Source organism: Coregonus lavaretus (assembly GCF_964263955.1).
Source record: "Coregonus lavaretus genome assembly, contig: HAP1_SCAFFOLD_200, whole genome shotgun sequence".
Classification (NCBI taxonomy): domain Eukaryota; kingdom Metazoa; phylum Chordata; class Actinopteri; order Salmoniformes; family Salmonidae; genus Coregonus; species Coregonus lavaretus.
In genome coordinates, this window is record NW_028166063.1 from 322,303 (window position 1) to 345,888 (window position 23,586).

Below are 23,586 nucleotides of genomic sequence, written 5' to 3' on the forward strand. Positions count from 1 at the left end.
TAACTCCATCCAAAAACGATCTTTTGGAATTTATTTCATTAGCCAATTGTTGATATAGTCCCAACATGTCTGCATGTCAGCGATCAAGTTTTCAAGATGTATAACTTTCACAATAAAGAAATACAGCCGGTATGATGCATTTTGGGACTGAACACCTCCCTCTGCAACTGGATTCTGGACTTCCTGACGGGCGGACCCTAGTTGGTGAGGGTAGGCAACAACTCCTCCGCCAAGCTGACTCTCAACACGGGGGCCCCCCAGAGGTGTGTGCTCAGCTCCCGTACTCTCTGTTCACCCAGGACTGCGTAGCCACGCACCACTCCAACAACATTACGTTTGCTGACGACACGGCGGTGGTAGGCCTGATCGGCGACGAGACAGCCAACAGGGAGGAGGTCAGAGACCTGGCAGTGTGGTGCCAGGATAACAACCTCTCCCTCAACATCAGGAAGACCAATGAGCTGATCATGGACTACAGGAAACAGCAGGGGGAGCATGCCCCCATCCATATCAACAGGGCTGCAGGGTAGAGGGTCGCTAGAGCGTGATGAGCCAAGTAAAGCTCCACCGGCCAAACCCTTCCCTAACCTGGACGACGCCCTATGGGACTCCCGGTCACGGCCGGTTGTGACAGCCTGGGATCGGACCCCAGGCTATAGTGACCGCTGCACCACTCGAGAGGCCCTCATACTGTATATTCTATTATGTACATACGTCTCATACTAGTTTATTTGTTTTATTTCCTTCAACTTTTTATTACTCCTTGTTTAGTTTTTTAAACTTTTGTATTGGGTATTTGATTCTTGATGGATATTGATATTGTAGTGCATTGTTGAAGAGTTATTAGCAAGCAGGCATTTCACTGTACCGTGTGCACGTGACCAATAGAACTTTGATTTGGTTCTATTGTTCTAACTCAGGGCTCTTCAACCTTTTCTTGCCCGGGGATCACCATAATATGTTAACAAAAACATTTTGTCTTACCATCAGGTGAATGGTAATCAAAATTTATAAATGTAGGTTTGTAATTCAACATTCGTTTTCTGTTGCTAGCGATAGTAATAAAAACATTGAAATAAAAATGATCATTGTTTTAAAAAATAAATAAAATAATAATAATAATATATATATATATTATTATTTTTCACGGACCCCCTGTAGTACCGTCAGGCTGCAGACCCTAGGTTAAATACTCCTGTTGTAACTAACAGAATGCTATTCTGTCTTTCTCGCCCCCCCCCCCCCCCCCCCCCATCACTAACCCCACATCCCCAGAAGGATGTGTTGTCGGAGCGCTCCAATAAGACAGGGACTCTGACCAGTAAGTGTTCCGTGTGTAATAAACATGTTCACCTGGTCCAGAGACACCTAGTGGATGGGAGGCTGTATCACAGGAACTGTGCCAAGTAAGACTTTACCATGTTAATTACTCTACCATGTATTGTTATACCAGTCACCTATTGAAATGGTTCACTATATGGAGATGTACCTAGTAAGACACCTGTGCTTTACACTGCGTTCAGTACTGTAACATGTATCAGTTTATACACAGACAGACGTGGACATAGATTTGGTTGGTTGACAGACGTCCAGACAGACACAGAACATTGTTAGTGTTTTTGTTTCAGCTACCACTGGTCTTGTGTGTTCTCCATATATAGTTGGTGTTCTATGTCATCTCTGTTCTCCAGGTGTAGTGAGTGTTCCACCACCCTACTGTCTGGTAACTGTAAACCTGGAGCAACACCTGGCTCCTTCATCTGTACCTCCCACCACCACCCCGAGGGGACGCCGCCAACACACACCCCCCTCCGAGACCTGCCCAAATACACCCCTCACCCCCCTCCCACTGTCAAGACCACCCCTCTCTCAGACCTCTCCAGGAATATCCCCGGCCCCAAATACACAGCTCCCCCTAAATCCACCCCTGCTCCGACACCCACCAATACCCCCTCCAAATTAGGCCCTAGCTGGCTGAGCTCCAAATCAGACGGATCCAAAACCACCAGCCCCTCTGCCGCCACCTCGGGGCCCAGCCCGGGGCTCTCCTCCTCGCGGCCCAGCCCGGGGCTCTCCTCCTCGCGGCCCAGCCCGGGGCTCTCCTCCTCGCGGCCCAGCCCGGGGCTTTCCTCCCTGGGCATAGTGAGCCCTGCAGCCTCTGGACCCACCGCAGCTCCGCGGAGCTTCAACACTACAGCTGCCACCACCACTCCCACAGCATCCAAGACCCAGCAGGCCCGGCTCCAGTTCTTCTGGCCTGGGAACAACACCACCACTGGGCAGGAGAACCAGGGAAAGACCCAGACTCTGGGACAGGCACAGGGTCTACCCACAAATAGAGTCCCGAACGCGGGCACGCAGGGGACAGTAGTGGGTGTTGGTCAGGGCGTGAGTGTGGTAGTGAGTTTGGGTGGCGGTGGGATAGGGGTTAAGGGAGGGGATGTGGTTGTAGGTGGGGGTACAGGTGGAGACAGGGATGTGGTTCAGGGTAAAGGTAGAGTTGTCTTCAAGATGGATGATGATGTGAAAGCTTCTCCATCTAAAGAAGACCATAGTACCAAGACCCGGGCTGCTGCTGTCATCACTAAGAAACTAACCAACAACAATACTACTACAACAACAACAGCTGGTGCTTCTAGTCCTCCCTGGCACCCTATAGAACTGAAGAAGACTGAGAACAGGTGAGAAATCTCAGACATTCACATAACTGAATAATATTAGAGCAGGGTTTCCCAAACTCTGTCCTCAGGACCTCAAGGGGTACACGTTTTTAGGTTTTTGCTCTAGAACTACACAGCTGATTCAAATAATCATTTTCCCGGAACACATAGTGAGTGCGAAAGCGGGGGGGGGGGTTATCCGGGGGGCTTTGAGGTACCAGAAACACATTGTGAAAAAAAGTATCAAACACAAGGTGCTGATTAATTCAAAGGATTTTAGACGTCACTGCAGTTTGGCCACGTACTTGAGTATAGCTGCGGGGCTTACAAGTCCGAATTTCTTATAGCCTAATTTTCTAGACATCAGTGTACAGCAACATTTTTAGACGTCACTGCAGAATACCGGCGATATGCATATGCAGACCCGAATTTCATATAATTTTCAAGACCTCAATATAGCAGTAGAACAAATATGACAATATCGGAATATAACTTCAAATAAAATAAATCAATGTAGGCTACAGCAGAACACACACATGAGAATATATAGGCCTCCTGCCTGTGTGATAATATGACGCACATATTCAGATTAATGTCCCAGTACAGAACAAGTTTGTAAAAAAAATAAAATCTAAGAATCCTACCTTAGTTTCCAAAACCTCCCACAACGAATCTCCCCATGTCAAGTCCATTTAACTCCTGAGAGTCAACTTGTTGCTCAAAGCCGTGATCGTGGCTGTGACGTTTAGCCTCATTCTAAGGCTGTTCGGAACTCTCTAGCTGTCTGTTTTTTCATTTGGAGTGTTAACTGTAACCTGGGTGTTCTCTTTAGCCTTGTCTACAAGGCTTGCTGCCACCAAATGCGCCTTGGTTCGGGCAACGTTCAATGTACTCTTTGTACGTCTGAGGCAGAGGATGTTACTGTACATTCCACCCACTCTTTTACTAGTTTAAGTATGGGTGGTCCTCTTTAGCTCAGCTGATAGAGCATGGCGCTTGTAACGCCAGGGTAGTGGGTTCGATCCCCGGGACCACCCATACACAAAAATGTATGCACGCATGACTGTAAGTCGCTTTGGATAAAAGCGTCTGCTAAATGGCTTATTATTATTATTAATCCCTCCAGTTATTTCTAGACCCAAGCTCCCCATCTTTTTACATGTTTTACAGACCATCTTGTTACATGTTGTACAGACCATCTTTTTGTTATCCCAGCTGTTTATCATCTATACGTAGTCACTTTACAAATGACCTGGACTAACCTTTACCCCAGCACATTGACTCTGTACCGGTTCCCCCTGTATATAGCCTTGGAATAATGAGGAGGCAACTTGATTTAATGATGATAAGTTTAATTAGAATGTCTACAGTGCGAACAGTGAAATAATTAATAAATCATGCTGTGAGAGGTACTGAATCCGGCTCAAATTAAGCACTGGTGTTAGGGCAAAAACCAAAACGTACACCACTTTTGTTTGGGAAACGTTTTAATAGACCGTATAGAACCCGACCTCTGCTGGTGAAATAGGGGAATAGCACTTCAATTATACAGTTTGTGTCAGTGGCCCTTCCTCAATTCATCTTTCCTTGCATCCTCTTACCTCGTCTCCTTTTCATCAGAGGGGAGGGACCTTCTATTCCAATGTGTGTATGAGGAGGAAGCAAGGAGTTAAGATGTGAGGAATTGAGGAAATACTTTTTGAGTGTGTACGATGTTGAAAGGCCTCTCTCTGTCTCCCACAGATCTCCCTCTCTCAGACCTGCCCCTGCTGAAACACCTAAGAAAGAGACTCCTAAAAAGGAGGTGGGGGGCAGAGTTAAGCTAAAAGCAGACCCCTCTCTCCTCGCCCCCCTCACCCCCAACACACACACCTCCAGCCCCACACCGACCCCCAACACCCCCACCCCGACCCCCACCCCCACCCCGACCCCGACCCCAGCCAGCAGAACAGGCCTGTGGAACAAAACCCTAGATATGGCACCCAGAGCTACTCCTCCCAACAACTCTCTGGGTGAGCACCATTTGCCCTGTCTGTCTAGTTGGTTATCCACATTTCCCAGATTTCAGTGTTCATTATTTGTGGCTATTATGGTTGATGTAATGTTTTTGGGGGCTGTATATTATAATGTCTTGTCTCTCTCTTTAGCAGCAGCAGACAACAGCAGCTCTCCTGCTGACTGGAGGTCCAGCCTCAAACCTGCCTCCAAGTAAGTATACTCTGTTCTACTCTACTCTATATTTTACTCTATATTCTATTCTACTCTACTCTGTTCTACTCTACTCTATATTTTACTCTATTCTATATTCTATTCTATATTATATTCGACTCTACTCTGTTCTACTCTACTCTATATTTTACTCTATTCTATATTCTATTCTATATTATATTCGACTCTACTCTATTCTACTCTACTCTATATTTTACTCTATTCTATATTCTATTCTATATTATATTCGACTCTACTCTGTTCTACTCTACTCTATATTTTACTCTATTCTATATTCTATTCTATATTATATTCGACTCTACTCTATTCTACTCTATATTTTACTCTATTCTATATTCTATTCTATATTATATTCGACTCTACTCTGTTCTACTCTATATTTTACTCTATTCTATATTCTATTCTATATTATATTCGACTCTACTCTATTCTACTCTACTCTATATTTTACTCTATTCTATATTCTATTCTATATTATATTCGACTCTACTCTATTCTACTCTACTCTATATTTTACTCTATTCTATATTCTATTCTATATTATATTCGACTCTACTCTATTCTACTCTACTCTATATTTTACTCTATTCTATATTCTATTCTATATTATATTCGACTCTACTCTATTCTACTCTACTCTATATTTTACTCTATTCTATATTCTATTCTATATTATATTCGACTCTACTCTATTCTACTCTACTCTATATTTTACTCTATTCTATATTCTATTCTATATTCTATTCGACTCTACTCTATATTCTACTCTACGTTCTATTCTACTCTATATTATATTCTACTCTATATTCTACTCTACTCTATATATTCTACTCTATGTTATACTCTATATTCTGCTCTACATTCTACTCTAACCTATGTTCTGCACTATATTCTACTATGTTATACTCTACATTCTACCCTACTCTAGGTTCTGCACTATATTCTACTCTGTTATATTCTACTCTATATTCTACTCTACTCTATATTCTACTCTATGTTATACTCTACACTCTACTCTACATTCTACTATATATTCTACTCTATATTCTACTCTGCTCTACTCTATGTTCTGCACTATATTCTACTCTGTTCTACTCAACTCTATATTCACATCTACTTTGGTTTCGCTCCACTTGTCTCTATTCCACTTTGTGTTTCTGTTGTGCTCTATTCCACCTGCTGCTCATTCTCTTGTTACTGAACTCTAAAATACTCTGTAGAACTCTACTCTACAGAACTCTAAAATACTCTGTAGAATTCTACTCTACATTACTCTAAAATACTCTGTAGAACTCTACTCTGTAGAACTCTACTCTACAGAACTCTAAAATACTCTACAGAACTCTAAAAATACTCTGTATAACTCTACAGAACTCTAAAGTACTCTGTAGAACTCTATTCTACTCTACAGAACTCTAAAATACTCTGTAGAACGCTACTCTACAGAACTCTCATATACAGTGGGGGAAAAGTATTTAGTCAGCCACCAATTGTGCAAGTTCTCCCACTTAAAAAGATGAGAGGCCTGTAATTTTAATCATAGGTACACGTAAACTATGACAGACAAAATGAGAAAAAAAATCCAGAAAATCACATTGTAGGATTTTTAATGAATTTATTTGCAAATTATGGTGGAAAATAAGTATTTGGTCAATAACAAAAGTTTCTCAATACTTTGTTATATACCCTTTGTTGGCAATGACACAGGTCAAATGTTTTCTGTAAGTCTTCAAGGTTTTCACACACTGTTGCTGGTATTTTGGCCCATTCCTCCATGCAGATCTCCTCTAGAGCAGTGATGTTTTGGGGCTGTCGCTGGGCAACAGACTTTCAACTCCCTCCAAAGATTTTCTATGGGGTTGAGATCTGGAGACTGGCTAGGCCACTCCAGGACCTTGAAATGCTTCTTACGAAGCCAATCCTTCGTTGCCCGGGCGGTGTGTTTGGGATCATTGTCATGCTGAAAGACCCAGCCACGTTTCATCTTCAATGCCCTTGCTGATGGAAGGTTTTCACTCAAAATCTCACGATACATGGCCCCATTCATTCTTTCCTTTACACGGATCAGTCGTCCTGGTCCCTTTGCAGAAAAACAGCCCTAAAGCATGATGTTTCCACATCCATGCTTCACAGTAGGTATGGTGTTCTTTTGATGCAACTCAGCATTCTTTGTCCTCCAAACACGACGAGTTGAGTTTTTACCAAAAAGTTATATTTTGGTTTCATCTGACCATATGACATTCTCCCAATCCTCTTCTGGATCATCCAAATGCACTCTAGCAAACTTCAGACGGGCCTGTACATGTACTGGCTTAAGCAGGGGGACACGTCTGGCACTGCAGTATTTGAGTCCCTGGCGGCGTAGTGTGTTACTGATGGTAGGCTTTGTTACTTTGGTCCCAGCTCTCTGCAGGTCATTCACTAGGTCCCCCCGTGTGGTTCTGGGATTTTTGCTCACCGTTCTTGTGATCATTTTGACCCCACGGGGTGAGATCTTGCGTGGAGCCCCAGATCGAGGGAGATTATCAGTGGTCTTGTATGTCTTCCATTTCCTAATAATTGCTCCCACAGTTGATTTCTTCAAACGAAGCTGCTTACCTATTGCAGATTCAGTCTTCCCAGCCTGGTACAGGTCTACAATTTTGTTTCTGGTGTCCTTTGACAGCTCTTTGGTCTTGGCCATAGTGGAGTTTGGAGTGTGACTGTTTGAGGTTGTGGACAGGTGTCTTTTATACTGATAACAAGTTCAAACAGGTGCCATTAATACAGGTAACGAGTGGAGGACAGAGGAGCCTCTTAAAGAAGAAGTTACAGGTCTGTGAGAACCAAATACTTATTTTCCACCATCATTTGCAAATAAAAATTTTTTCTCAATTTGTCTGTCATAGTTGACATGTACCTATGATGAAAATTACAGGCCTCTCATCTTTTTAAGTGGGAGAACTTACACAATTGGTGGCTGACTACTTTTTTCCCCCACTGTACACTGTAGAACTCTATTCTACTCTACCCTACTCCTATTCTGTTCCACATTGCTTCTATTCCACCTTGGTTCTATCCCACTTCCACTTGTGTTGTCCCTGGTCCACTAGTATACTGGGAGGTCTGGTCACCTGGGTGTGAGGTCACATCCACTGTAGAAGAGTCACCTGGGTGAGGTCCCAGCCACCGTAGAAAAGTCACCTGGGTGAGGTCCCAGCCACCGTAGAAGAGTCACCTGGGTGAGGTCCCTGCCACCGTAGAAGAGTCACCTGGGTGAGGTCCCTGCCACCGTAGAAGAGTCACCTGGGTGAGGTCCCAGCCGCCGTAGAAGAGTCACCTGGGTGAGGTCCCAGCCACCGTAGGTCACCACACTCCGAGAACAATCACTTGGCCCTATTACCTGTACTCGTGTATTCATCCGTTCATTCGTTCTGCAGGCGGTTTGTACATGCCGCTCCAAGCCGCTCTGTTTTCATGGGCCACCGGAGATCAAAGACCCTCCCCTCCCTCCTCGCCCACATCAGACCTGCGGTGTGTCGGGCTAAAGCCGTCCCCTAGTGCAACATGAAATTAGTGCTCAGAGTCCCATCCCCCTGCCCCCAGATGACCATTCTTCCTCCTCTTCCTCCTCCTCAGTCCTACTGACCCACAGACCCTCAGAATGTACAGAAGGTGAGGTGAAATATATTTTCTGTGAGAAAATGAGAGGTCAGAGGTCAGATTACATCTGTTCTTCCACTCTCTCCTCCTCCCCTTGCTCTTTCTCCTCCCCTCCTCTCTCTCTCCCCTCTCTCTCCTCCTCCTCCCCTCTCTCTCTTTCTCCTCATCTCTCTCGCCAGGCCTGCAGGTCCTAAAGAATCCTCTCCCCTCCACACTGACATTAAGAAGGCTGAAACCCCCTCTCGGCCCTGGGCAGGTGGATCAGGAAACCCCCAGGCTTCAGGCCCTACTGGGTCTACTCTGGCCCCCTCCATCCCTCCACAAGCCTCCTCACCCAGCCCGCTGAACACCGGCCCTGGTACATGGGGTAAGACACAGACAAATAGACAGACAGACATACACTTCCCCAGTTCCCAATAAAACACACTCTTCTCCTGTGTTTCCTCTCCTCTTCCAGGCTTTTTGACTGGAAAGAGCTCAACGACCGCTAACGGCACCAAGACTGACACCAAGACACCTAAACCAGTAGGTTTAACACATGAAATAGATGGTGATGGGATGAGGGATGTTAATACGTGTGTGTGGTTATATTAATGTGTGTGTGTGTGCAGGGTAAACCGGACTACATCCCGAAGGAAGAGATCCTGAGAGAGCTTCAGGAGATAGAGGACAGTGTTAATGAGCTGGAGAGGAAAGGAGTGGACCTGGAGAAACAACTACGGGCCTGTGAAGAGAGTAAGAGACACACAGAGGGAGAGATGGAGGGGGGAGGAGGAGAGGTAGAGAGGGGGAGGAGGAGAGGAGAGGAGGAGAGGTAGAGTGAGGAGGGGAGAGGTGGTAGAGTGAGGGGGCAGAGAGGGAGCAGAGAGGGGGAGCAGAGAGGGGGAGATTGAGAGTGAGGAGGAAGAGGAGAGAGGGAAGAGGGTACCCCAAATGAGGTTTAGATTGGGGTCGGTATCACCTGAGGGGATGTGACCCAAAAAGAGACTGGTGAATTTCCACCACTTCTGGCTCTAATAAAGTCTCTGATAGCTTCCTGTCTCTGTGGGATTGAGGGGCAGTACAAGGACATAAAGAGAGCACTGGTGGCTGGATGGAGGGAGGGAGGGAGGAGAGGAGAGGAGATGAGAGGTGGAAATGGTGTCTTAATATTTCTCTAGTGTTTCATGACCTTTGATATCTTGAAGTCTGCTTTTAAATTCCACTGTGTTGTTAATCGTGTGTGTGTGTGTGTGTGTGTGTTTCAGAGGGAGAAGAGGACGTGGTGATGGATGACCTGATGGTGGAATGGTTCAACCTCATCAGAAACAAACAGGTGTCCATGAGGAGAGAGTCTGAACTGGTCTATATGTGAGTCGCTCTCATACACACACACCGCACCACACACACACACACACACCCCCACCCACATAAAATACACACAACAGATATTTCCTAGTCCTCTAACGTGTGTGTGTGTGTCTGTGTCTGTGTGTGTGTGTCTGTCTGTGTCTGTGTCTGTGTGTCTGTGTGTGTGTGTGTGTGTGCGCAGAGCGAAGACACAGGACTTAGAGGAACAGCAGCCCAGTGTAGAGCAGGAGCTGAGGAGACTCATGGACAAACCTGGTGAGGAGAGGGAGAGGGTGGGGTGGGGTGGGGTGGGGACAAACCTGGTGAGGAGAGAGAGAGGGTGGGGTGGGGTGGGGTCAAACCTGGTGAGGAGGGTGGGGTGGGGTGGGGTCAAACCTGGTGAGGAGGGTGGGGTGGGGTGGGGTCAAACCTGGTGAGGAGAGAGAGAGGGTGGGGTGGGGTCAAACCTGGTGAGGAGAGAGAGAGGGTGGGGTGGGGTCAAACCTGGTGAGGAGAGAGAGGGTGGGGTGGGGTGGGGTCAAACCTGGTGAGGAGAGAGAGGGTGGGGTGGGGTGGGGTCAAACCTGGTGAGGAGGGTGGGGTGGGGTGGGGTCAAACCTGGTGAGGAGGGTGGGGTGGGGTGGGGTCAAACCTGGTGAGGAGAGAGAGAGAGGGTGGGGTGGGGTGGGGTCAAACCTGGTGAGGAGAGGGTGGGGTGGGGTGGGGTCAAACCTGGTGAGGAGAGAGAGAGGGTGGGGTGGGGACAAACCTGGTGAGGAGAGAGAGGGTGGGGTGGGGACAAACCTGGTGAGGAGAGAGAGGGTGGGGTGGGGACAAACCTGGTGAGGAGAGAGAGAGGGTGGGGTGGGGTGGGGTCAAACCTGGTGAGGAGAGAGAGGGTGGGGTGGGGTGGGGTCAAACCTGGTGAGGAGAGAGAGAGGGTGGGGTGTGTTGGGGTCAAACCTGGTGAGGAGAGAGAGAGGGTGGGGTGGGGTGGGGTCAAACCTGGTGAGGAGAGAGAGAGGGTGGGGTGGGGTGGGGTCAAACCTGGTGAGGAGAGAGAGGGGGTGGGGTGGGGTGGGGTCAAACCTGGTGAGGAGAGTGTGGGGTGTGTTGGGGACAAACCTGGTGAGGAGAGGGTGGGGTGGGGTCAAACCTGGTGAGGAGAGAGAGAGGGTGGGGTGGGGTGGGGTCAAACCTGGTGAGGAGAGTGTGGGGTGTGTTGGGGACAAACCTGGTGAGGAGAGGGTGGGGTGTGTTGGGGACAAACCTGGTGAGGAGAGAGAGAGGGTGGGGTGTGTTGGGGTCAAACCTGGTGAGGAGAGGGTGTGTTGGGGTCAAACCTGGTGAGGAGAGGGTGTGTTGGGGTCAAACCTGGTGAGGAGAGAGAGAGGGTGGGGTGTGTTGGGGTCAAACCTGGTGAGGAGAGAGAGAGGGTGCGGTGTGTTGGGGACAAACCTGGTGAGGAGAGGGTGGGGTGTGTTGGGGACAAACCTGGTGAGGAGAGGGTGGGGTGTGTTGGGGACAAACCTGGTGAGGAGAGGGTGGGGTGTGTTGGGGACAAACCTTGTGAGAGGAGAGAGAGAGGGTGGGGTGTGTGTTGGGGACAAACCTGGTGAGGAGAGAGAGAGGGGGTGGGGTGTGTTGGGGTCAAACCTGGTGAGGAGAGAGAGAGGGGGTGGGGTGTGTTGGGGTCAAACCTGGTGAGGAGAGAGAGAGGGTGGGGTGTGTGTTGGGGACAGTGCAAAAGTTGTTTGTGTGTTGGTTTTCACTGATTGATCCAGAATGTATTAGTAGTCAGTAACATGATGTGTGCAGAGCGGCTGAAGACGTTGTGGGATCGTCGTAGAGAAGAGGAGTTGATGGCCAAGCTAGTGGAGATCGTCAATGACAGGAACGCCATCATAGACGGACTGGACGATGACAGACTCAGGTAGGTGTGAGAGAGGGGGGGGGGGGGAAGTGTCTTAATGGGAATGGCTCTCTGGGATTGTGTGTTGTCTTTGTTGATGTCATGGTGTGTGTGTTGTAGTGTGTTTTAATGTGTGTGTTGTAAAGTGTGTGTGATAGACTAATCATGCTGTGTTCCTCTCTGTCTGGTCTCTTTTCAGGGAGGATGAGGAAGATGAGCAGCTCAATAAGATGATGAAGACCCTAGGTCAGTTCCTACACGACAGATCTAGGATCAGTTTCCCTTCTATAACCCTTATCAGACCCTAGGTCAGTTCCTACACGACAGATCTAGGATCAGTTTCCCTTCTATAACCCTTATCAGACCCTAGGTCAGTCCCTACACGACAGATCTAGGATCAGTTTCCCTTCTATAACCCTTATCAGACCCTAGGTCAGTTCCTACACGACAGATCTAGGATCAGTTTCCCTTCTATAACCCTTATCAGACCCTAGGTCAGTTCCTACACGACAGATCTAGGATCAGTTTCCCTTCTATAACCCTTATCAGACCCTAGGTCAGTTCCTACACGACAGATCTAGGATCAGTTTCCCTTCTATAACCCTTATCAGACCCTAGGTCAGTTCCTACACGACAGATCTAGGATCAGTTTCCCTTCTATAACCCTTATCAGACCCTAGGTCAGTTCCTACACGACAGATCTAGGATCAGTTTCCCTTCTATAACCCTTATCAGACCCTAGGTCAGTTCCTACACGACAGATCTAGGATCAGTTTCCCTTCTATAACCCTTATCAGACCCTAGGTCAGTTCCTACACGACAGATCTAGGATCAGTTTCCCTTCTATAACCCTTATCAGACCCTAGGTCAGTTCCTACACGACAGATCTAGGATCAGTTTCCCTTCTATAACCCTTATCAGACCCCTAGGTCAGTTCCTACACGACAGATCTAGGATCAGTTTCCCTTCTATAACCCTTATCAGACCCCTAGGTCAGTTCCTACACGACAGATCTAGGATCAGTTTCCCTTCTATAACCCTTATCAGACCCCTAGGTCAGTTCCTACACGACAGATCTAGGATCAGTTTCCCTTCTATAACCCTTATCAGACCCCTAGGTCAGTTCCTACACGACAGATCTAGGATCAGTTTCCCTTCTATAACCCTTATCAGACCCTAGGTCAGTCCCTACACGACAGATCTAGGATCAGTTTCCCTTCTATAACCCTTATCAGACCCTAGGTCAGTTCCTACACGACAGATCTAGGATCAGTTTCCCTTCTATAACCCTTATCAGACCCTAGGTCAGTTCCTACACGACAGATCTAGGATCAGTTTCCCTTCTATAACCCTTATCAGACCCCTAGGTCAGTTCCTACACGACAGATCTAGGATCAGTTTCCCTTCTATAACCCTTATCAGACCCCTAGGTCAGTTCCTACACGACAGATCTAGGATCAGTTTCCCTTCTATAACCCTTATCAGACCCCTAGGTCAGTTCCTACACGACAGATCTAGGATCAGTTTCCCTTCTATAACCCTTATCAGACCCTAGGTCAGTTCCTACACGACAGATCTAGGATCAGTTTCCCTTCTATAACCCTAGGTCAGAACTAGCAGGGGAGAACTCAGAGCTGTTCTTGGATCAGTGCTACTCTCATTACACACAGCTTGACATTTCACAGAGATTCTACAGTACATGAGGTGTCACCCTTCAGCTGCCTCTGACTCAACTTAGTCATTTAAGTCCTTTCGCTTTCAAACGTTCGTCTAATTGAAGAGGCTACAACTGTTTTTCAGTTTGTATTTATTTAAATAGTCCAAATGTGTGTTTTCATGGGGAAATTATGCATCTCATTTAATCTAATAGCTACTAATGGAAAAGCATCTAACAATTTACACCCCCTTTCAATTAGAAAACCCCCAACATATTAGGCCTTTTCTCTAACTGAAACTGAAATGCCTAATGTGTAGTAATGTATCTGGTTAATGTAGCAGGTTCAATTGACCCTAAACTGAGAGTCAGTCAGAAGTCAGTATCATCTGTAATTCATGATGCTGAGTGTTGAGCTAGAAATTGAGAAAATAAAGTTTGTTGAACTTTCGGATGGTCGCTGATGTTGGGCAGCGTCCCAAATGGCACCCCATTCCCTATGTAGTGCACTACTTTTGACCAGGGCTCATAGGGCACTATATAGGGAATAGGGTGCCGTTTGGAACGCGGCCTTGGTAATGTTGTAATCAGGTCTGATCAGCTTGGAGAGCTTTTCTAAATCGACCAGAGGCCAGAGGCTGCCTATTTAGACTTAATGTATTCATCAAGTTAATGCTGCATTATTATTCTGATGTGTGGGGGGTTCTGTAGAAACAGTATCTGTGCCTTTAGTTGAGAAATAATGAGTCCTCTTCTAATTGAATGCAAATCATTCTGCATGATCAAACCCAATGCTTTCTCACCTTGGCTTGCGCTCTGTTGTAGCGTTTTAACTGGTCTCGTTCTCAGACAATCTTTTCTTTTTAAAGAGCATCTGCCCCCGGAAACCAACTTCTCCTTTAAAAAGCAGCCCTATGTGGCGTCGATATGAGTCAAGCATTTATTCTACTGTCAAAACTGACTACAAAGTGTAAATAGGATAATTTTGGTGATAACGTCAGTCTCGTCCGAAACTGAGTTTTGTGAGACTTGAGGTCGTGACTGCGTCACAGCATAAATGAAGGTTGGGTGTGTTTCAATCCTGCACACAGCTGGCAGCACACAAGTAATCATCAATTCGGAGTGCAGCTGTTCGCAACCCGATTGTGATGCCTGTGGTAAATGTATGTTGACTTTTGAATATCCCTATGGAATCTTCAGTAAATTGCAGAATGCACATGGGATAACACAGAACATTCCAATAGCTCCACATTTCAATGACTTAAACCTCAAACCAACTATCAATTGTAGAATTTCATATACAAATATTGAAAACATTTAATGAGAACTAAAAGGTGTGCAACATGTAAATATTGTCTCATTTACAGTGTGTAATTTATTGACGGTCCCTAACTAGCGCCGGAGATAGGCTATCCAAAGTCAAACCAACTTTGCCACGGTTGCACACCAGCCAGCTGAAGCTAATTGGCTAAATAATTTGGCGAACACACACACACACAAGACACTCAAACCTCACCCAGAAACCAACTGGCGTTTTGAATTGAGTCATTTCTTAATGAACCAAATCTAAAAGGAGGCCGAATCAGGAAGCGCTCTCTCTCTTTAACTGTGTGAATGATCCCTCTAATAATGTCCTTACTCCCTAACCCTCTGTCACATGTAGCCTGTGGGAGATACTGTCTAACCCTCTGTCACATGTAGCCTGTGGGAGATACTGTCTAACCCTCTGTCACATGTAGCCTGTGGGAGATACTGTCTAACCCTCTGTCACATGTAGCCTGTGGGAGATACTGTCTAACCCTCTGTCACATGTAGCCTGTGGGAGATACTGTCTAACCCTCTGTCACATGTAGCCTGTGGGAGATACTGTCTAACCCTCTGTCACATGTAGCCTGTGGGAGATACTGTCTAACCCTCTGTCACATGTAGCCTATGGGAGATACTGTCTAACCCTCTGTCACATGTAGCCTATGGGAGATACTGTCTAACCCTCTGTCACATGTAGCCTATGGGAGACACTGTCTAACCCTCTGTCACATGTAGCCTATGGGAGATACTGTCTAACCCTCTGTCACATGTAGCCTGTGGGAGATACTGTCTAACCCTCTGTCACATGTAGCCTGTGGGAGATACTGTCTAACCCTCTGTCACATGTAGCCTGTGGGAGATACTGTCTAACCCTCTGTCACATGTAGCCTGTGGGAGATACTGTCTAACCCTCTGTTACATGTAGCCTATGGGAGATACTGTCTAACCCTCTGTCACATGTAGCCTGTGGGAGATACTGTCTAACCCTCTGTCACATGTAGCCTATGTGAGATACTGTCTAACCCTCTGTCACATGTAGCCTATGGGAGATACTGTCTAACCCTCTGTCACATGTAGCCTATGGGAGATACTGTCTAACCCTCTGTCACATGTAGCCTATGGGAGATACTGTCTAACCCTCTCTCTCTTCTTTTGTTTGTCAATGGTCATATTGTAACCTCTCTTTTCCCTCTACCAATTGTTCTGCCCTCTGTCCATCTTCCCATTTTATTCTCTCTCTCTCTCTCTCTCTCTCTCTCTCTCTCTGTCTCTGTCTCTGTCTCTGTCTCTCTGTCTCTGTCTCTCTCTCTCTCAGACACAAAGAAAGAGAAGAAGAAGAAGTCTGGCTTCAAGTTGTTTGGTTGGAACAAGAAGGAGGGATGATTCCATGGGGACGGACTCTGGGACACACTGTTACACTGCTTTAGATGTGGTTATTACGGTTTGATAGTTGATGTATTGAAGTCTGTTAACTCTCTGATTCATTATTACTGTTGGTTATAGTTGATGTATCGAAGTCTGTTAACTCCCTGATTCATTATTACTGTTGGTGATAGTTGATGTATCGAAGTCTGTTAACTCCCTGATTCATTATTACTGTTGGTGATAGTTGATGTATTGAAGTCTGTTAACTCTCTGATTCATGTGTCTATAATACACTCCTGACTTGTGACCCATCATTCTCATCCATGTACCCACACTGTCCTCCCGGTGTCAAGCTGACACGCATTACAACACTACACACAGCACATCCACACTGTGTCTGTCTGTCTAATGTGTGTGTGTGTGCGCTTGTGGTTAGTTAATCTGTAGGATGGGGATTATGTAGGGTTTAGAAGATATCAAAGGAACTATGGCCTCGCTGTCTAATAATGACTCACTGCTAATGGCTTACATCACTCACTCAACCGTGTGTGTGTGTGCCCTCGCCCATGTTTATAAGCTATAGAGAGAAATAGTGTTTTGTTGAAGAGGGGTCGGCCAACTCTCTTCTTATGACATAGTAATCATCATGTTTCTCTATAGCTTCGTCTATCCATGTGATGGTTTATGTTATCTTCTGACTCCAGATCAGATGTTAGCTCTGTAAGCGCCCCCTAGTTCATGTTTTATAATGTTATGTCCTGACTCCAGATCAGTGATGAGTGTCTTATGAGCTTTTATTAAGCAGCGTTTTGCATTGATCAAAGTTAATGTGTATAAATGCTGACCCTTCAGCTGAAGGGTTTTTATTCAGTATAAGAGACTTGCTTTTACCACATCACATTACTATTCTGTTAATGATCACATTACTATTCTGTTAATGATCACATTCCTATTCTGTTCTAATGATCAGCATGGTGCCTTAGTGACTTCACATTCCTATTCTGTTCTAATGATCAGCATGGTGCCTTAGTGACTTCACATTCCTATTCTGTTCTAATGATCAGCATGGTGCCTTAGTGACTTCACATTCCTATTCTGTTCTAATGATCAGCATGGTGCCTTAGTGACTTCACATTCCTATTCTGTTCTAATGATCAGCATGGTGCCTTAGTGACTTCACATTCCTATTCTGTTATAATGATCAGCATGGTGCCTTAGTGACTTCACATTCCTATTCTGTTCTAATGATCAGCATGGTGCCTTAGTGACTTCACATTCCTATTCTGTTCTAATGATCAGCATGGTGCCTTAGTGACTTCACATTCCTATTCTGTTATAATGATCAGCATGGTGCCTTAGTGACTTCACATTCCTATTCTGTTATAATGATCAGCATGGTGCCTTAGTGACTTCACATTCCTATTCTGTTATAATGATCAGCATGGTGCCTTAGTGACTTCACATTCCTATTCTGTTCTAATGATCAGCATGGTGCCTTAGTGACGTCACATTCCTATTCTGTTCTAATGATCAGCATGGTGCCTTAGTGACTTCACATTCCTATTCTGTTCTAATGATCAGCATGGTGCCTTAGTGACTTCACATTCCTATTCTGTTCTAATGATCAGCATGGTGCCTTAGTGACTTCACATTCCTATTCTGTTCTAATGATCAGCATGGTGCCTTAGTGACTTCACATTCCTATTCTGTTATAATGATCAGCATGGTGCCTTAGTGACTTCACATTCCTATTCTGTTATAATGATCAGCATGGTGCCTTAGTGACTTCACATTCCTATTCTGTTATAATGATCAGCATGGTGCCTTAGTGACTTCACATTCCTATTCTGTTATAATGATCAGCATGGTGCCTTAGTGACGTCACATTCCTATTCTGTTCTAATGATCAGCATGGTGCCTTAGTGACTTCACATTCCTATTCTGTTAATGATCAATAGTTGAGACAGAAATGTGCCCAGTTTTAGTATTGTGGATAAACTATGAAGTGAATGATTTGACCAGGAAATGGATGCGTGAATTATTTGACCAGGAAATGAATGAGTGAAAGATTCGATCCATATTGGATTTGAGAATGAATGTGCTGTTCAAAATGGCTGATACCTGAGTCGTCATTGAGGGGAGAATTTCTAAGATAACGGCACTTTTAATAAATGGCAAGAGTGACTGTTTTCTTTTTAGATGGTTGTGGGAGAATTTAGATCAATTCTTATGCGCTTTTATGATTCGAGACAATTGTTAAACGTCATTTTTTTGGGGGTATAATTTGTGAGCTGATTTGTGGTTTATGAGAATGGAGGATTGTCTTTCTAATTCAACACACTGATATTAAATGAGCTGTAATAAACTGTGGAATGCAGACTACAGTTGGACGACCGTCGGACCAAAACCACTAAAAGCTTATAACTGATCCTGTGTTCCCTCTATGTTCCCATGTGTCTCCCTGTATGTACTGTCCTGTATCTATGCACTGTTTATTTCTGATATCGCCATTTTTTTTCTTTCAATAAATTCAATAATGATGGAAAATGTAAATTTTGCCCTGGTGTTCAATATTTCGAATTCCTCACGTTATATATATACACAGTACCAGTCAAAAGTTTGGACACCTACTCATTCAAGGGTTTTTCTTTTCTTTTTTACTATTTTCTACGTTGTAGAATAATAGTGAAGACCAACTATGAAATAACACATGGAATCATGTAGTAACCCAAAAAGTGTTACACAAATCGAAATATATTTGAGATTCTTCAAAGTAGCCTCCCTTTGCCTTGATGACAGCTTTGCACACTCTTGGCGCTCTCTCAACCAGCTTCATGAGGTAGTCACCTGGAATGTTATTCCAACAGTCTTGAAGGAGTTCCCACATATGCTGAGCACTTGTTGGCTGCTTTTCCTTCACTCTGCGGTCCAACTCATCCCAAACCATCTCTATTGGGTTGAGGTCTGCTGATTGTGGAGGCCAGGTCATCTGATGCAGCACTCCATCACTCCTTCTTGGTCAAATAGCCCTTACACAGCCTGGAGGTGTGTTGGGTCATTGTCCTGTTGAAAAACAAATGATAGTCCCACTAAGCGCAAACCAGATGGGATGGCGTATCGCTGCAGAATGCTGTGGTAGCCATGCTGGTTAAGTGTGCCTTGAATTCTAAGTAAATGACCAACCGTGTCACCAGAAAAGCACCATCACACCACCTCCTCCATGCTTCACGGTGGGAACCACTCATGCGGGGATCATCCATTCACCTACTCTGCGTCTCACAAAGACATGGCGGTTGGAACCAAAAACTTCAAATTTGGACTCATCAGACAAGGACACATTTCCACCGGTCTAACGTCCATTGCTCGTGTTTCTTGGCCCAAGCAAGTCTATTCTTCTTATTGGTGTCCTTTAGTAGTGGTTTCTTGGCAGCAATTCGACAATGAAGGCCTGATTCACGCAGTCTTCTCTGAACAGTTGCTGTTGAGATGTGTCTATTTGAACTCTGTGAAGCATTTATTTGGGCTGCAATATGAGGTGCAGTTAATTGGCTGGTAACTCTTAACGAACTTATCCTCTGCAGCAGAGGTACAGTTGAAGTCAGAAGTTTACATACACCTTAGCCAAATACATTTAAACTCAGTTTTTCACAATTCCTGACATTTAATCCTAGTAAAAATTTCCTGTCTTAGGTCAGTTAGGATCACCACTTTATTTTAAGAATGTGAAATGTCAGAATGTATTATTTATTTCTTTCATCACATTCCCAGTGGGTCAGAAGTTTATATACACTCAATTAGTATTTGGTAGCATTGCCTTTAAATTGTTTAACTTGGGTCAAATTTTTCGGGTAACCTTCCACAAGCTTCCCACAATAAGTTGGGTGAATTTTGGCCCATTCCTCCTGACAGAGCTGGTGTAACTGAATCAGGTTTGTAGGCCTCCTTGCTCGCCACACGCTTTTTCAGTTCTGCCTACACATTTTCTATAGGATTGAGGTCAGGGCTTTGTGATGGCCACTCCAATACCTTGACTTTGTTGTCCTTAAGCCATTTTGCCGCAACTTTGGAAGTATGCTTGGGGTCATTGTCCATTTGGAAGACCCATTTGCGACCAAGCTTTAACTTCCTGACTGATGTCTTGAGATGTTGCTTCAATATATCCACATAAGTTTCCTTCCTCATGATGCCATCTATTTTGTGAAGTGCACCAGTCCCTCCTGCAGCAAAGCACCCCCACAGCATGATGCTGCCACCCCCGTGCTTTACGGTTGGGATGGTGTTCTTCGGCTTGCAAGCAACCCCCTTTTTCCTCCAAACATAACGATGGTCAATATGGCCAAACAGTTCTATTTTTGTTTCATCAGACCAGAGAAAATTTCTCCAAAAAGTACAATCTTTGTCCCCATGTGCAGTTGCAAATCGTAGTCTGGCTTTTTTATGACGGTTTTGGAGTATTGGCTTCTTCCTTGCTGAGCGGCCTTTCAGGTTATGTCGATATAGGACTTGTTTTACTGTGGATATAGATACTTTTCTACCTGTTTCCTCCAGCATCTTCACAAGGTCCTTTGCTGTTGTTCTGGGATTGATTTGCACTTTTCGCACCAAAGTACGTTCATCTCTAGGAGACAGAACGTGTCTCCTTCCTGAGCGGTATGACGGCTGCGTGGTCCCATGGTGTTTATACTTGCGTATTATTGTTTGTACAGATGAATGTGGTACCTTCAGGCGTTTGGAAATTGCTCCCAAGGATGAACTAGACTTGTGCAGGTCTATAATTTTTTTTCTGAGGTCTTGGCTGATTTCATTTGATTTTCCCATGATGTCAAGCAAAGAGGCACTGAGTTCGAAGGTAGGCCTTGAAATACATCCACAGGTACACCTCCAATTGACTCAAATAATGTCAATTAGCCTATCAGAAGCTTCTAAAGCCATGACATCATTTTCTGGAATTTTCCAAGCTGTTTAAAGCCACAGTCAACTTAGTGTATGTAAACTTCTGACCCACTGGAATTGTGATACAGTGAATTATAAGTGAAATAATCTGTCTGTAAACAATTGTTGGAAAGATGACTTGTGTCATGCACAAAGTAGATGTCCTAACCGACTTGCCAAAACTATAGTTTGCTAACAAGGAACTTGTGGAGTGGTTGAAAAAATAGTTTTAATGACTCCAACCTAAGTATATGTAAACTTCCGACTTCAACTGTAACTCTGGGTCTTCCTTTCCCGTGGCAGTCCTCATGAGAGCGCTTGATGGTTTTTGCGACTGCACTTTCCGGTTTGACTCACCATGTCTTAAAGTAATGATGGACTGTCGTTTCTCTTTGCTTATTTGAGCTGTTCTTGCCATAATATGGACTTGGTCTTTTACCAAATAGGGCTATCTTCTGTATACCAACCCTACCTTGTCACAACACAACTGATTGGCTCAAACCATTTAGAAGGAAATAAATTCCACAAATTAACTTTTAAGAAGCCACACCTGTTAATTGAAATACATTCCAGGTGACTACCTCATGAAGCTGGTTGAGAGAATGCCAAGCGTGTGCAAAGCTGTCATCAAGGCAGAGGGTGGCTACTTTGAAGAATCTCAAATATAAAATATATTTTTATTTAACTTTTTTTGGTTACTACATGATTCCATATGTGTTATTTTATAGTTTTGATGTCTTCACTATTATTCTACAATGTAAAAAATAGTCAAAATAAAGAAAAACCCTTGAATTAGTAGGTGTGTCCAAACTTTTGACTGGTACTTTATATTAATATGGTAACCGTGAAGCACTTGGTGACAAATGTTTTGTCGGAAGTGTTTGTTGAAGACGATTAGCTACTGTAAATCACTTGGTGACAGAGTAACAATGAGTTGTGATGTTTGAGTGTTGTGTAAAAGAGACTGCAGTACCAGCTCTGGCCACCAGATGGTAGCACTCACCAGCTCTGTCTCTTCCCTCATCTCATCCGGGTTCATCTGTTGGCATCTAGGTAGAGGCCTGATACTCTGACACTAGGAGAGGGACACGCTGCATCCCAATAATATCTCATTTTTCCTCAAGTGTTCACAACTTCCCCCAAATGTTAACGCATTAATTTGATGGAGGCATGTGTCTTCTACCAGTCATTTCTAACTGTCATTTCTAACTGTCATTTTCTTTCAAATCAGTGAAGGGAAGTTAACAAGTGCACACTTTGGAAGTAAAGAGCGATAATTGGTACGTAGCTAGTCTCATATTGTCACTCACAAACACTATGAATGGCAGTTACAGAAAGGTGGTGTTCTGAGTTAATTAAGGTGTGTGTCCATCTACCCTTCAAAAGCAGCCCCTGGCTCTTCTGCAATGAAGGACTAAATTAGTGTCAGAGGGTGTAGCCTACCAAACAAATAGGCTCTGTCCAAATGATCTCTCGTTCCTTCCAAAGTGTGCACTTGTTCACTACCTGTTATGAGAATGATTTACTCTCAATGGTTATACTCAACTATTTCAGTGTCTCTGTACGTTTCCCAAAAGGTTGTAAGTCTTTTGGATCAAGAAAAGGACAGAGTCCCAGTCTGCATAGTCAGGTCTTTATTCATTGATAATTCTGCCCCTCACAATGAGGAACACCATTATATACACACACACATTCTTTGTCCCGAGAGACACTCCCTGACTTAGTTTCACAATATCACAACATAACAACAACAATTTCGCTCTTCATCCTCTTTCATAAGCTTTTCTGATTTCTCAAACTAGACTTCCTCATTCCCCACAACAGTTATGTTCTAACCCCATGATTGAAACCGCAACCGTTACTCTTTAGCAATGGTACCTAACCTGTTTACCCACTATCTGGAGACAACAGTCTAAGCCTATAATGAAGAACATTTTGCTTTATCACATTATGCAATATTGGTTAATTAGTACATCATAATTAAAATAAGAACATTTCACAATTCTATTTAAGGGTGGAACATTTACTCATTACTTTTAACATGTATATATTTCATTTCTATATCACTACCCTTCACTCATTGGAAAGGAAATGACTGGTATCAGAAATATGGTGGAGACCCCCACTAGCTCCTGCCTCCACCAATCCAATCATTTTAGATTTGTGGGAAAGTAGTGAACGAGTGTACACTTCAGGAGGAAGGAGAGATCGTTGGGACGCACCCCAGAGAGAAAGTCTGAAAACCACACTGAAAAGAAACTAGACAGGAAAATAACAGAATAGATTAGAATGACTCATATAAGATAAAGATACAGTTTTAAACCGCTACATTCACACACGACAGATAGCAATGCTTACAATCCATCTTCTAACAGTAGAAGTTGTTGCTGCTCTTTTGTTAGTTTTTAACACAAGGCCGTGAAATTCAATTCTCCCCAAAGTTAGTGTGTGTAGCTGTCATTCTGTTTGGAAAAATGTAAGCTTGATTATTTTGTTACGGAAGGGGTTCTCTCTCTCTCTCTCTCTCTCTCGCTCTTTCTTCTCCATCTCTCTCT

At 44.5% G+C, this 23,586-nt stretch overlaps 1 protein-coding gene across 1 annotated transcript in view; it reads left to right on the forward strand.

Annotated features, from left to right (window-relative positions):
* The window catches only part of LOC311115149 (MICAL-like protein 2), a 37,813-nt gene extending 19,157 nt beyond the window's left edge, over positions 1-18,656 (forward strand). Inside the window, exons 5-16 of the mRNA XM_084190354.1 lie at positions 1,276-1,406; positions 1,692-2,681; positions 4,404-4,672; positions 4,808-4,868; positions 8,711-8,898; positions 8,989-9,056; positions 9,143-9,266; positions 9,779-9,881; positions 10,063-10,136; positions 11,679-11,793; positions 11,972-12,018; positions 16,050-18,656. Of these exons, the coding sequence (XP_084046480.1) occupies positions 1,276-1,406; positions 1,692-2,681; positions 4,404-4,672; positions 4,808-4,868; positions 8,711-8,898; positions 8,989-9,056; positions 9,143-9,266; positions 9,779-9,881; positions 10,063-10,136; positions 11,679-11,793; positions 11,972-12,018; positions 16,050-16,117 (2,238 nt within the window). The 3' untranslated portion in view covers positions 16,118-18,656. The remainder of the gene's footprint in view (positions 1-1,275; positions 1,407-1,691; positions 2,682-4,403; positions 4,673-4,807; positions 4,869-8,710; positions 8,899-8,988; positions 9,057-9,142; positions 9,267-9,778; positions 9,882-10,062; positions 10,137-11,678; positions 11,794-11,971; positions 12,019-16,049) is intronic.
* The last annotated feature ends 4,930 nt before the right edge of the window (positions 18,657-23,586 follow it).